The 15,005-nt window shown below is 40.0% G+C and overlaps 1 protein-coding gene across 43 annotated transcripts in view; it reads left to right on the plus strand.

The window, feature by feature from the left end:
• Nucleotides 1-15,005, plus strand: part of PTPRD (protein tyrosine phosphatase receptor type D) — a 1,673,772-nt gene that overhangs the window by 1,555,209 nt on the left and 103,558 nt on the right. For 30 of the 43 annotated variants that reach the window (XM_065549568.1, XM_065549595.1, XM_065549566.1 and 27 more), the window contains 2 exons: nt 5,047-5,061; nt 10,217-10,329. In XM_065549568.1, the coding sequence (XP_065405640.1) occupies nt 5,047-5,061; nt 10,217-10,329 (128 nt within the window). The remainder of the gene's footprint in view (nt 1-5,046; nt 5,062-10,216; nt 10,330-15,005) is intronic. The other 13 variants (XM_065549573.1, XM_065549582.1, XM_065549606.1 and 10 more) reach the window with 1 other exon arrangement.

Here is a 15,005-nt window from a genome sequence, read left to right on the forward strand (position 1 = left end):
AAAACTGGTAATTGGAAACAGGCTGGAAGTGAAATACTCAATTCTTGTCACCACTTCGGTTATCTCAAATACAATACCTTCAAAGCTACTAAAACAAAAACAAAAACAAATCCCACCAAAATATAAGGCAGATCCATACCTACCCTGGGAATATTGATTATACCCATAATTTCGTCCTTCACGGTGTGTTGCCAAAAAGCTCTAGAGGTACACCACATGAGCAGGTAAAAATGTCTTGGTCAAGAGTGCAAAGGGAATCCCATATGCAGACTATAGAAGGCACGTTTTGCATTTTTTATTTACTAGTAGCACTAGAGATGTTTGGGAGGATACCCATCTATATTTTTTAGAGTTCAAGGAATTGTCTACATATAATTATGTACCAGTTTAACAAAATTAATATGAGATATTGCCACGTTTAAATTGGTGTAACTCCCTATTGTGGATGGAGCTGTATCAATATATAAGTCAGGGGTCGGCAACGTTTGGCACGCGGCTCGCCAGGGTAAGCACCCTGGTGGGCCGGGCCAGTTTTATTTACCTGCTGACGCGGCAGGTTCGGCCGATCGTGGCCCCCACTGGCCGCGGTTCGCCGTCATGGGCCAATGGGGGCGGCGAGAAGCGGCACGGGAGAGGGATGTGCTGGCCGTGGTTTCTCGCCGCCCCCATTGGCCTGGGACGGCGAACCACGGCTAGTGGGGGCTGCGATCGGCCGAACCTGCCACGTCAGCAGGTAAATAAAACTGGCCCGGCCCGCCAGAGTGCTTACCCTGGCGAGTCGCGTGCTGAACGTTGCCGACCCCTGATATAAGTGTTTATCTCAGCTTGTTTCTGTGAATTTGCAGGTGCAGGTTAAACTGATACAAGCCAGGTTTAAACTGATGTAAGAGTGCCCCCGGACAAAATTGCACCAGTTTAGCAAAATCAGTATAAAATCATAACTTTAGTCATATTGGTTCAATTCTGTGCATAGACTTGGCTTAATAAGGGAAGTTATCAGATGATGCAGAAAGAATGATGTGGAATGCTCACAGTTAACAAAGTAGGAGCTTCATTCACTTGTGGGATTCTGCTTGCAGACACTGATGCTTCAGATGTTTTTTGGTAGAGTAATGTATAAATGCTTATCCAGATGAACAGGCAGAACGCAGGTTGCGGGTCCCAATTGAGTGGGGGGGAGTGTGACCAAAGGGGGCTTAATGGACACAAAATGCTCACATCCCTTGCTTCACTGAAAGGGACTGGATCCATTTTTTGGCATGAGTAGCTGCCAGCTCACCAGAGACAAAGTTAGGTAGGTTATCCCAAACAGATGCCAATCAAACTCCTTTATGTCAAACCAACATATATTCTCGGCATTTTCGACAGTTTTTCCCAAAAAACATTTTAGAAATGTGTTAAGAGTTTTAAAACATTTTTATTGGTGTTTTGTTCCATATCCCTTTGCTTGTTAAAACAGGTTGTCCGGCTTTGTAGCCCTGGGCTAAATTCAGAGGTAGTGAATAAGGATTGTGTATGTTACATTTACAACCATTTACAGACATATAAAGTAATATAAACTGGGTTTGAGCTAGATCAAGAGGTAAATTAAATTAGGATATGACATTTGTGTGGATATATTGGATGTATTAAAAAAAAAAGGAATACAGGCATGGGTATGCTTTTATAAGGTGCTTTGAACCTATTCAAAACATGGAAGAATTTCTAAATACATTGATGAACAAAAAGCGCCCAGTGACTTTGTTATCTGTAAGGAAGAACATATAAGATATCATTTAGTAGTTGGGATGTTAAGGAACTTTCAGAAAAAAACACAGTTAATGTCTGAGCTAACCCTGGAACAGGGAGTAGAACTGTCTCAGAAGTCTGAAATAATAAAAATTCATATTACTCAGTAAAAAAGTAGCAAACCAAAAATGATTATGGCAAATAGGGAAGCAGTATTGGGGGGGGGGGGTGTGTGGTGGTATAGGCACCATGTCTGTTGAAGGAAAGGAACCAAGGAGGTATCTTAAACAGGGGTGAGTCTTACCTCTTTTCTAGGATTTTTGATCAGAGACAGTTTTATGAACAGACATGGACTGCTAATTTCAACATTACTGTTATTAAATTTTAATATGATGTAGGGGCAGTGGTGACTGATTTATAAAAAGACGTTTAAAGCGATGAGCCCTAGCCCTCAGTTGGAAGAGGCCTGGGTAGTGTAGAAAAGTGGCCTGGGTCAATGCAAAGCTTTTACTACCTTCAAAGGCAAGGCGTATGTGTCTAATACCTTTGTTATTTGTGAGGCTGTTGCAAATAGCTTTCCAGATTGAACCAAAGCCACTGAGATGGGCCTCATATAACATAAAGAGGAATGGGACAGTGTTTGTCATAAGTGGCATGCTGAAAGGATGTGAGGCTGAGAGATGCCAAATCTGAGAGATTTTAGGCTTTCTTCTTCAGCCGTGAGAGTGCAGGCCAAATGTCATCCAATCTAAATCAAGAGGATTAGTACTTCTAAAAATGAATGGGAAAAATATTGGACCACACCCTCTGTCACTGAACATAGTTGCATTCTGAGATCCTTCATGATTAAGACTGATTGAGGTACTCAGTATAGAAGTAAGAGTTTTTTGTCCTAAATTGGTTGTAAACCCAACTGAATTATGATGTGATAAGTAGTGGTACTCACTCCACACCCTTAATGAAAGGAGAGAATCATACTGAGAAAGGTTCCTTAAACATTCCGAACAGACGTTCCCATCTTTAGGATTTGGTAGTCTAAGTGAATTAACTGGACAAAACTCTTTTTTTCCCTTGCTTTTCTTGCTATACTCTTGCCCTCAAGAAAACTGTTTTTTTTTTTTTTGTTGATTCACACAAAAGCTAGTAATATATACTCAGAGAAAATCAGAACTGTATCCAAAATTTCCAAAGAATTCTATATATTTAATTAACATGACAACATGAAGATAAAAATCATACTAGTCTATTTTAATTGGCCTCTGTGTGTGTTGCATCATCTTAGATTCTCTTATTCGCCATTAGCTATATTTTGTGTCCATTAAGCCCCTTTTGGTCACTCACTCACTCACTCACACACACACACACACACACACACACACACACACACACACACACCCCGCCAATTGTTAAATTCATTGTTAAATTCAGTGTGAATTTCAGCAATTAATGTAGGGGAATCTGGGAGAAACTAAATTGATGAAACATACATGTATGGGTGGAAGGGGTAATTATACAACTTTAAACTCTCCTTATACTCATTCATAGCCATACCACAGCCCATCTTGTGCAACAACACAGGGCAGTACAGGAGCATAAGGCACCCCCTTACCTCAGTGAGTTAGCTACCCACGTAAGTGAGGAAGGGGAAGCATCCTTCACACTCCCAATCCTGTGCAGGTGGACAGAGAATGGATAGAGTCTTGGCTTTGCCTCCAGCAATGCACCAAGCAGCATAGCTCTGCCAGAGCACCAGAGGAGAAACATTGCATCAGGTGTAGGGCTGGTACAAAGTACGTCTCCCCCAGAACAGGAGGATAACTGATGGGCAGACTGCGACTCTGAGAGTCACAGCTTATCACCCAGGGTGTTGTTAGGGCAGTGCAACAACATGCTGCCTCACATGCAGGGCACTTGTTAAAGCTACAAGTTAGCCCTTAGATTCTCTTGTAAATTTGGCCATATGAATTTAACAGCACATGTCTTGGAGGGAGAGGAAAATGTTAATTAATAAATGTTAGAAATCTCTAAAAACTATCCAACATCCCAGGATTTGCCAGGGCTAGAAAGAAATTATGTATCTCGCTGAAATATCAACTTTCACTGGTGTTAAATTCCTATGTCTGTTTTCTGTGTTTCTGAAAGCTCACGAGATACCTAACTTTAAACCCACCATGGATGCCAGGCTGGATGTTGCTTATCCTGGAACTCACTTTAATCAGTGCTGTTTCTGGAAGACATTCCATGTTTAGGAGACAGAAAGAAACATTTCTTTAGCAGGTTGATTTTTGTTTAAATGGCAGCTGTGTGAATCTGCTCAGAGGCTTGGAATGTTATCTTAAATCCTTTTGAGCCCAGTGGAGTTTTGCCAGAACAAGTAAGGACTGAATAAAAACTTAGCAAGGAGCTCTGGATTTGCGCCATAGTAACTAACATGATTCTAAGGAAACAATGGAGAGACTCTAAAAAAAGAAAAAGATCTGTGATGTTGCAGGGCACTATAAAGATTTTAGTACCCATTGTAAGTAATAGGGTCAATGCAGCTTCCAAGCAATAAAATCTTTGTAGCTCCCCACATTATCATGATGATACACTGTGTTTTTTGGTATTTGGGAATAGTTTCAGTTATGTGACCTGTTGATAGCAAGTAATAAAGTCTTTTTTCAGTTCCACCCATTTTTATAGGTCCAGCACTATAGATCTAAGATGAGCTATTTCTTTTAAAGCAAAAAAGAGTATTTAATATTTTATTGGGGAAAGATTTAGGATTACCTTAGTTGTCAAGAGACCTTTTAAAAATAATTTCTGACATTTTATTACCTAGTTGCGTAAAACCGGATAAAAATCTTTTGTAATTTAGTGCAAGTCTTAGTTACTCTATAGGAATATCTCATCTATTTAGCCTTTTTTTAATGAAAAAAATGTGTTACACTAAACTTCCCTGTACCTAGGTTAGATGAAAGTCTTTTCTCCAGCTTGTACGTAAAATTCAAAAATATATCCAGCATCTGCAACCTCCTGGGATGTAATTGATTGTGGCATTATTTTGTAGGTGATGACCAAAAGGGAATGTGATATTAATACAAAAATATTTTCTTCAGCAGCAAAAGACTCTTTGAACTTAACCTTGTGTCCTCCATTTATTCCATGATTAGAAGGCATTAAATGTTTTGATGAGCTGTCATTTTGTAATTTATGTAAGTTCTGTGTCCTCATTGTAAAACACCATTTCTTGAATCTCCTGTTGTCATGGTTACTCTTCTTGCCATTGGCCAACTAACATTTAACCTTTTTTCTCCTCTTTGCCGCATTAAAATGGAGCAGTAAACCTGACAGGTGAGAAGTGAAGAACAATTGCCCTCCATTTACACCAAAAAAGAAAAAAAAAGAGGAAAAAAGTACAGTTTATCATGATGATGATTTAAAACAGAATTTTTGTCAGTCTAAATGATCTTGGACAGATACATATAAAATATAAAGACAGCCTGATAGTGCTCTAGATATTTTATAGCGTTTACAACACTGAAAAGGCATGAGGCATTTATAGCAGTGTTTCATCTTTTAACTAAAAAAAGTTTTTTTTTTCCATATCTTATATTTTCCTCAGTTACAATTTCAGGTGATAGTACAAATCAATTTATGAGAGTTCTTTGGTCAAGTTTAAAATGGTGTTCATGTCTCAAAATGGAGCTTCAGAAGAACTGGGAAATTATGTACTGTAGTGGGTTAATGCACTTTTAACAACCTGGTTGCAATCCTGACTTACAGTAGGTCACAAGTAAAAATAAATGGATGATCTCATCCTAGTCCTTAGAGGGTAGTCCTTCACATCATAAATCCTTTTGAACCCACACAATCTGATGCAATTACTATAGCATTCTCGGGTCTAGAGAGAGACAGAATTAGAATAACTCTAATTAAAACAAACAAAAGTACATTGTTCTACAGTAAGTGCCCCAAACGCTGCAGTTTTAGCGTTACTGTAGCAGCATTTGAGGCTATTTATGTTTACTCTAACATTTGAAGCTATTGTAGGATACTATAGTGCTTTTTAATATAGAAACGGGGGTTGTGCAGGTCAAAGCTGATATGCACTAGCAGAGCTATATGTGGAAAAATGCAAATGATGTCTGCCTCTAGGCAGTTCTCCTAGTCCTTCACTTTTTAAGAGTACCAGATATAAATAAACATTCTTCTTAAGAATTGAAAGAAAAGGGAATACACATATCAATGTAAAAACATTAATGGGTTTGGTACTAAATTTGGAGAAATATTTATCCACAATTTTGTATATGTAATGAATTAACAGTTCAACCGCCCAAATTTGTAGATTCAAATCAAGTAACTAAATGTCTTGCTACCCATTTTATACACTCGATTTCCATTTGCTCTTGCAGATAAAGGATTTGTATGTTAAAAAAATAAATTAAAAAAAGCCTTTTGAAGCTGGATTGAGGTCCTCTAGGAAATTTAGCCCAGTGACATTTACTTAACTGAATTTTCATGAAAATCTGTTTTACCCCCTTTTTCAATGAAAGTGTCTTTTTTTTTTTTTTTTTTTTTTTAATGAAACTGCATGTCTAAAAATACTAGAAGTGAGGGCCTGGCAGTCATGGAGCTCTTCTGGAAGCACATAGTGGGGTGGTTATAGGGTAGAATGTTCTGTGTCTGCCCACTGAAGGCCTTGCATAGCACTAGTTGTTTTAAATTTTGGATGGCACCTAAATGATGGTCACCAAATACTTTATTAAATAAATGAAAGGTGTAGAACTTGTTGAGTTTGGGACCTTTTACATTAATTCTTAGGGCCTCAATTTTGACACCCAGGCTTATTGTCCATCTGTCCAGGATTTTAGAATGGCACACATCACCATGGCCTCTGAACTATGCTGACTAGTGCCAACTTGTAAATAGACCCATTGATTTCATGAAGCAAAATGTGCAGTAGTGTGGGTCCCTGTGCTGTTTTTTTTATTTCATAAAGTTTAAAGTGATTTCATTGGGGCTACTCACTGAGTGAGGTACTACTAATGGATGACATCCTGGCAAAATGTCCATGGACTTCACTTGCACCAACTTTTCTCCCAGTATGATTAAGGATGGCAGAATCTGACTTTATAATTTTATCTCTGACCAGGGCCGATGGGAGGGTGAGGGGGGAAGCCGGTACAAATTACCAGGGCCTAGCAGTCCGGAAGGGGGCCCGGGGCCCAGCTTCCCCCCCCCCCCCCTCGTCGGCCCTGTTTAGCCGGTCTGCCCTTGCTGGGGGGCCCGAAAAAAATTTTTCACTGGGGCCCGAACCTGTTCTCAGCGGCCCTGTCTCTGACACTGATCTGTAGTCTGTTTGGTTGAACCTGACAACAATTTAAGAAGACTGATTCCTGCACAGTCCTAGAAGTCTATTCACGGGAACTGTTTCCCTACAAGTTTTACCTTTCTTTAGGTCTGTGGGAGGTTAACTAGGGTTACCATTCGTCCGGATTCCCCCGGACATGTCCGGCTTTTTAAGCTAAAAATAGCGTCCGGGGGGAATTTGTAAATGAACGGACTTCCCCCCCATGCAGAGCACGCACGGCTAACAGTGCTGCCGGCCGGCCGGTGTCACTTACTTGGGGCTCCGGCACTCAGCCAGAGAGGGCTCCTCCTCCCTCCCTCCCTCCCTCCCTGCATCACAGATCGGCTCCAGTTTGGAGCTCCTCCCCCGCTGCTCCTCCCCTGCCAGCCAGCCTGCCGGGATGAACAGCTCTGGCCGTTCCTGAGCAAGTTCACCAGACATTAGGTGAAGAAAGGCCAACAACAAGGGGGCCAGGGGGTCGGAGAAGGGGCAGGGAGGTTTTGGAGGGGGCAGTCAAGAGACGGGGGGGGTCGGGAGTTCGGGGGGGCTTTCTGGGGGTGGGGCGTGGATAAGGTTTTGGGCAGTCAGGGTACAGGTAGGGGGTAGGGTCCTGGGGGGGCAGTTGGGGGGGGGTCTTAGGAAGGGGCAGTTAGGGGATAAGGAACAGGGAGGCTTAGGTAGGGGGTGGGGTTCTGGAGGGCAGTTAGGAGCAGGGGTCCCAGGAGGGGGCAGTCAGGAGACAAGGGGGGGGTTGGGAGTTCTGGGGGGGGCTGTCAGGGGGCAGGAGTGAGGAGAGGGATCAGAGCAGTCAGGGGACAGGGAGCAGAGGGGTTTAGATGGGTCGGGAGTTCTGGGGGGGCTGTCAGGGAGTGGGGAGTGGTTGGATGGGGCGTGGGAGTCCCAGGGGTCTGTCTGGGGGTGGGGGTGTGGATAAGGGTTGGGGCAATCAGGGTACAGGTAGGGGGTAGAGTCCTAGGGGGCCAGTTAGGATGGGGGGAGGGTCTCAGGAGGGGGCAGTCAGGGGACAAGAGGCAGGGAGGCTTAGGTAGGGGGTGGAGTCCTGGGGGGCAGTTAGGGGAAGGGGTCCCAGGAGGGGGCAGTCAGGGGACAAGGAGCGGGGGGAGGGTTGGGGGTTCTGAGGGGGGGAGTGGGAGGGGCAGGGGGGGGGCTAGGGCAGGATGGGGCGGGGCTAGGGCAGGACAGGGGCGGGGCTCCTCCCGTCCTCTTTTTTGATTGCTGGATTATGGTAACCCTAGGTTAACTGGGGCTTAATCAATTTGTGGAGCTTGTAGTACATAGAGAGCATTTTGATACCCAGCCAGCTTGACCAGCAGAAGGACCAATAAGTGGCAAAACAAACCATTTAGGATGCAGGTACCAGATTACAAGGTTTGAGATAAATCACCTTGAAGCTGGCACAACTTTCCAGTGGCAGAGCAGTATATGGTCATGCAGGGAATTCCAGGCTCTGTGGGATGGCAGGGGCTAGGATTAATTTGGGGATAATACATTCAACCCCTAGAGAAAGCACTGACTCACATTCCTTTCAAGTGACTCTTTGTTATCAACAAAGCTGTGGGTCCAGAGTGAACAAAGACTCCCCAGGATTGCCATACCTGTTGCCTTTGTGGCTGAGGGGAGTGACATAGAAGAATGAGGGGTAGACTGAAGGAATCGCTTCTTCATCCTTCTCAAAACAATTTAAAAAACCAGTTTCTTGTACCCCCACTGAAGGGAGGAGCAGCCATATAAGGGTTTATCTGGAGTATAAAGTCAAGAGTCTTGCATTAAAACTCTGGAATTATTTGATTTTCACGATCTGATCTTGGAAGTCTTCTGCATATCGAACTTCCACTGAAGTTAACAGAGGTTCCATACTTCAAGAGCTTGTGGGATTAAGATACAATTTGCACAGCACATTAAGGCAACCAGAGGGGAAATTTTGTCTTGCTGAATGAGTTGTGTATCTTCAGTATTAAAGACAAGCAAAAGAAATTGCCCACTGTCATCTAAAATAGAGCTAGCCTTAGTCCATAGCTAAAATTGATAAGATTTCCTCCTACCCCATCACTCTTCTCTTTCCCATCACATCATGTCCTAATCAGTGTTACCACTCACTGCTTTGCCTGTAATACCTGGACAGAGAAGAAGTGAATTTAAACTGTTTTAAGAGGTAGCAGAGCAGGTTTTAGCACCATCACAGGAAAACCTAATCAGGAAGATGGCCCAAGAGTGTGATGTCAAATAAAATGCAGGACACTTGAGATAGGTGTAGCTGTAATAACTCTTACACCCACCTCTCCTCCCTTTCTTGAAATTTGGCTTTTTGCCACCTTCATCCTCACTTCTTCTAAAAAAAGAAAAAAATTGAATGAAAATGCAAATCAGTAGGTATTCTGGCTTTTTCAAGAGCATCAAAATTCCATTGAAAGTCAATGGCAGTTAAGTACCCAACTCCCTTAGACACTTTTTGAAAACCCTGCCCCTAATTTGATCAGAAGCATTTCAATTGAATAGGGGCTCTGTGACCATGGAAAGGATTGGGGCCATGGGTGTTCTGTGACTCACCCTATTACAGAACTGAAATATTGAGAATTGAGCTCTTACTCCCTAGAAAGTGAAAGCAACAGTGTTCAGATATTATCAGCAACCTTGAAAGTGCCTAATGAATAACAGCTATTCATAAATAAAACAGTACAGAGCTGTGTATATTAAAACATGATGAGAGCAAATATAGCATCTTCATATGTTATTCACAATTACATAATGAAGATTTAAACAAATATATTTAATAAAGCTGGTAGGTAGCTAGCTTTTAAGACAGAGACAAAGTGGATTTCCTGAAGTTTCCCATTTATAGGCTGTAGCTGTTAATTATTCTAGTCCCTTGAATGATGAACTGGAGGATCAGGCTACTGCTGAAGGCAATTACTCCAATTACTCCAACCCAATGTTTTCATGTTTAAATTTCCTTTAACCATGTAAATTGTAGCTGCCTTAACCACCATGACGCACACAATTGTTTTATCTTCTGCTTTGGGTAGTGAATACTCTTAAAAAGAAGCAGTATCAAATGATCAAATAGGTCAGACAAGTATATTTGTGTAGTTAACACTGAGGATCTTATGTGTGTTTGTGTTTACTTTATCTTTTCAGGAAGAGGGCTGAATCCGACTCTAGAAAAAGCAGCATACCCAACAGCAAGGAAATTCCTTCTCATCATCCCACAGATCCAGTGGAGCTGCGACGCCTTAATTTTCAAACTCCAGGTAAGATGCAGAACTCCCCCGTTTACAGGGCTGTGACCATTCACGGTTTTCAACAATATTTCTTTAAACGGCACTGCTGCTAGAGAACTGAGTTGTTAAATGTTGAATTCTTTAGTTTCTACCAAATTCTTTATATTGATTAATGATGAGATTTTGCAGTGTATTTCTTACTAATAGTTTTGGGAATAATTTCTTCTAACTTCTGCAGTGTAAGAAAAATTCCATATTGAACTAATTAATGGAGACTCTATCATCTTAAGCACATTTTTTTCATAGAAACGAGTAACAATGAAGAATACTAAAAAAGATAGGGGGCTGGGAAATTATTTCCCCCCTATTTATTAATTGTGTGCATTTGACAATACTTTGTGTACAAATATTCCCTCTTTCCACTGCAGTGTCAGGTAGTCAGTTTCCCTTGGTTTTGTATGTGTCTTTCACATGGCAACAGAAAAGAGGAAAACAATTTTTAACATAGGAAAATATAACTGCACGAGAACAAAAATTGGCCGCAAGTCTCTGGAGCAGGTGTTTTCTCTGAAACTATTTTTAACTCTTTTTTTTTTTTTTTTTTAAATTGACTAGATTTCCAGTTGACAGTGTCCCTTTCAGGGATTGGTTTACTAAAACTGTGAGAATCCTTTAATGGTGAAGGGTACTGCTTATAGGAATCATGCATACTTCTCATATTCACTGTGCACAACACTGCAGTCTCTTTAAAAGTCTGGGCCATGCACCTTGCGGATGTGCAAAATAAAAAGGCAAGGTTAGCTGGAAAAAATACTCTTGTCTTCTAAAACAGGAGCAGTGTGTGAGGTCAAAAGGGTATATTAATATATAACTATTCCTGAGGTATAGGAATGGCATGTTGCAGAATATCTTTAAACCTGCTTGATATAAACTTTCCTCTTTTTAGTATGTTTAATCTTGTTTTCTTAATGGGAGTAACTTTGACAGCCAAGGACAGGATAAGAAGAAAATAATGTGAGTGGCATTGGAATTTTTATCACCCTTGTATAGATGGGTTGATATTTTATCTTTGGAATTTTCTTAACTTTGATGGTGATGTGATTCAGTAGACTTTTTTTAATCACAGTATGATTTAAATGAAGTCCCAAGCTTAATTCTGATTGATTGCTTTTAAAATCTTCCTGATTTACCATTAACAATGTACAAAAATCAGTGCTAGTATTATAAATTCTGTAGTGTGAGACATGAACACAATCATACCTTCAGCAGCTACTAGTGAACTCCCTGACCAAGAAGATCCTCTGTTTATTAAGCTTCCTGCTACAACACATCTTGGTCCTCTCTGGTAACTGTGAAAGGGGAGGAACTATGTAGCCACTTTTTAAAGGCACTTTTATGCATTTAAATGCATAAAATCAGGAAATTAAATAGAGATTCTCAGAGATTTACTAAACCACACAATACACACACACAATTTATCTCAAAAGAGTTAACTGAAATCCCAGCACTTAGTTCTGACCTATTACTTATTAACGCTCTGTGATTTATCCTTCATTTTTACTACATTCAAAAAACACTTAATGCAAAGGCGAGATTTTGTATACAAATGCACAAAAGTCAGAAAAAGAAAAAGTTATGGTTCTTACAGATTAACTCCCATCATATATGTTCTAAAACAAATTTCCAAATTCATTGCTCCCATAGTCATAATGGGCAGTGTGGATGATTTAATATTACTTCATACAGTTTTCTTTTTTTTTACTTTTGTGTGTTTAAATTTGTAGTCTTAATCTTGCATTTATGTTTATTTTTTGTCATATTTTAAAATAAAGTAGGGGAAGAGGCTGCTCATGCTTAATAACATTAGAATTTAATGCTGTACATTAGCTCTTGCAGACACTATAGTTTTACCTCATTGCTCTGGAAAGAGCTGGAGATGAGTGAATTTGGACCTTTCTTTGCAACAGCTGTTGATGTGAGATAGACAGTTTTCAGTGAACTTGGCTGTGAAGCCGCAATTCATTGATACTATTAGACCTGTCCCTTGGCAACAAACCTTTTTTGTAAAACGAAGTCTGATTTTCCGGCACTTGTGGCTTGCAAATGAAATTATTATTATTTCTATCGTGGTAGCACCACGGACCCCCAATCAAGGATCAGGAGCCCATTGTGTTAAGCACCATACAAACAAGTAACAAAAGAGACAGTTTCTGCCCTAGGTGGTTTGTCTTGTCCCGGATTTAAAAGCATGTTTGAAGGTGTTACTAACACATTCTAAGGATGAGATCCTGGCCCTGCTGAAGTCAGTGTCACTATTCCCATGTGGAAGCATACACTCTTGTTTAATTCCCATTGACTTGAATGGAGCTATGATTTCACCATAAGACTATGTGTACAGGGCAAGTGAAGGTGCAATTATAGCATAGGTAGGCATACGTGTACTAGCTTTAATCAAGCTAGCATAGATAATAATAGTAGTGAAGACATTGTGGCATGGGCTAGCAACCTATTAACAACACATTTTTAAATTCTACTCAAACACAAAGCCAGCAAGATGAAATAAAAAGAGGCCTTATGTTCATGGGAACCATATTTTTTTCCTTCCACATTTTTCCCTTTAAAAAAAATGGGCAGTAGGATGTGGGGCAGAGGATTGTGTTGTGTATATTTTATTGAAGCCTTTACAATTGCCCTCATACAAAGGTCTTGTCTACACTATACAATTTTATCCCGTCTGAACAGAGATACCAACAATTCTATTAAGTGACGCAGTGTTGAACGTGTTCTAGCAGTCAGTATGCACCAGGACAATAAGACTCCAGGGAGGTAGAGGATGTGAAGAGGATATTTATTTGTTTATTTTATTTCTTTAGATTGTTGGAGCACCCACAGAGTGTTGGGTGCTTTCCAGACACACAAAATCTCTGCCACTTAAAGAGTACCATCAAAAATAGTCATTTTGTTTCCTAATGAACTGATACTGTGGAGCAATTCAGGAGACAATTTGAACTTAAATTGAAATGTTTAGCTCACTAATCTCTTGTTTAATATGGTTACCAATGGGGGCAGAGATCAAAAATAAATTAGGCAATGTGAGGCAGAGCATCATCAACCCCCTTTCCTCTCCCCTTTCCCTCTCCCCCCGCCCCATGTTGAAGGGGCAAACATATGCCTGTCAAAATAGAAATTTAGTAGATGTGCTTCCATTGGGCGATGATAATGGAGTGTGGACTGGAATCCCCTGTATTCATAATAATAACAAACCTTGATAAAGAGTAATGGGTGACAAATGCTTTGACTATTTGAAAGACTCCAAAACAACCACTGTCAGATGCCCAAGACACAATTTTGCAAAATACATATATATATATATATATATATATATATATATATATATATATATATATATATATATATATATATATATAATATTTTTTTTTTAATCTTAAACCACAAATTTATTTTGTCTAAGGGGGGGGGGGGGGGTCAAGTGGGATGTGAATGTCAAGGTTTCGCCCTATTGGATTAAAATGCATTTGAATTGCATACCATATGAGTAAAAGCACCTTTAATATAGCTGGTTTAATATAACCGTTTGAAAGCAACTATGTGGATTGTGGCTAGTATTTATCTTCTAGTTCAACGTCAAGGCTTTCTTATTTTATTAATGATCAAGTTGAACTGGTGATGAAAATACTAACACAATATGAAGTCACCATATGAATCTAAATTCAGAATTGCCAGAACAATAAAGCTTTCAGTTTCCTATCACTTTTCTTCATGTTTTACCAGTAAAGAATAGTGTTATTAGGATAATTCTCATTTTATTCTGAACACAGAGGATCATTTTCATCTCTGGCTTCACTCCATTGCAACAAGCAGTTACACCATGGATAAATTTGGCACTGTGTCTTAACATAAGGGAATAGCCCACAGTTCTACATCTGAGAAGAAGATCCTGTCTCCATATGTGCTTTCCATACAAATGTACATTTGTTAGATAGGCCCATATGCCAGCAAGTGGGTCACATCTGCGCCAAGTTTTCTTTGAATCAATATGAAAATGCCCAATCTCCCAACAGCATAAGGGATTTCATTTTGTAAGTCTATCATTTTCTAAAGGTAGAGGGGCAGGGGTGAAGGAGAGCCAGTCTTGCTATTCTACCGCAAGTTTACTATAAAATATGGTATTAAAATCATTAACCTTGAAAGCAAATTTTATAAGTCACTAAGCCACGTGGACAAAGACTGGTGGGGGGTCAGGGTAGGAACAATATGTCTTCATCGAATGAAATCTACAGGAAGGAGAAGCTCAGACTTACACAGAGTAAAGTGACTGATTTGAAATTGTTTGAAATTTTCTGAGATCCAAGGCTCAGAAAAAGACTCCAATCTGCTTGTCAGCTGAGGAACAGGATTGATTTATTCCTGACAAGTCACTTTTTGTTTTTCATTTAAGTACAAAATGTGTCACACTCGTAAATAATTTGTGTAATTGGACACCAATTAAACAATTATCTCATTATAGCACATTAGTTAAATAAAAAGAGGCTTGAAATTCAAGGAAAATAAAGAAAATTAAAACAGCTTTGAATTCAAAGATTTACTCATATTTACATAAGAAATTCTTCACCATATACTTGTGGGGAGAGTTATTTAAGGAAGCTGCACCAGTCTGTTTCCAAGATGAAGAAAAACAAAATAAA

Source organism: Chrysemys picta, chromosome 6 (assembly GCF_011386835.1).
Source record: "Chrysemys picta bellii isolate R12L10 chromosome 6, ASM1138683v2, whole genome shotgun sequence".
NCBI classification, from domain to species: domain Eukaryota; kingdom Metazoa; phylum Chordata; order Testudines; family Emydidae; genus Chrysemys; species Chrysemys picta.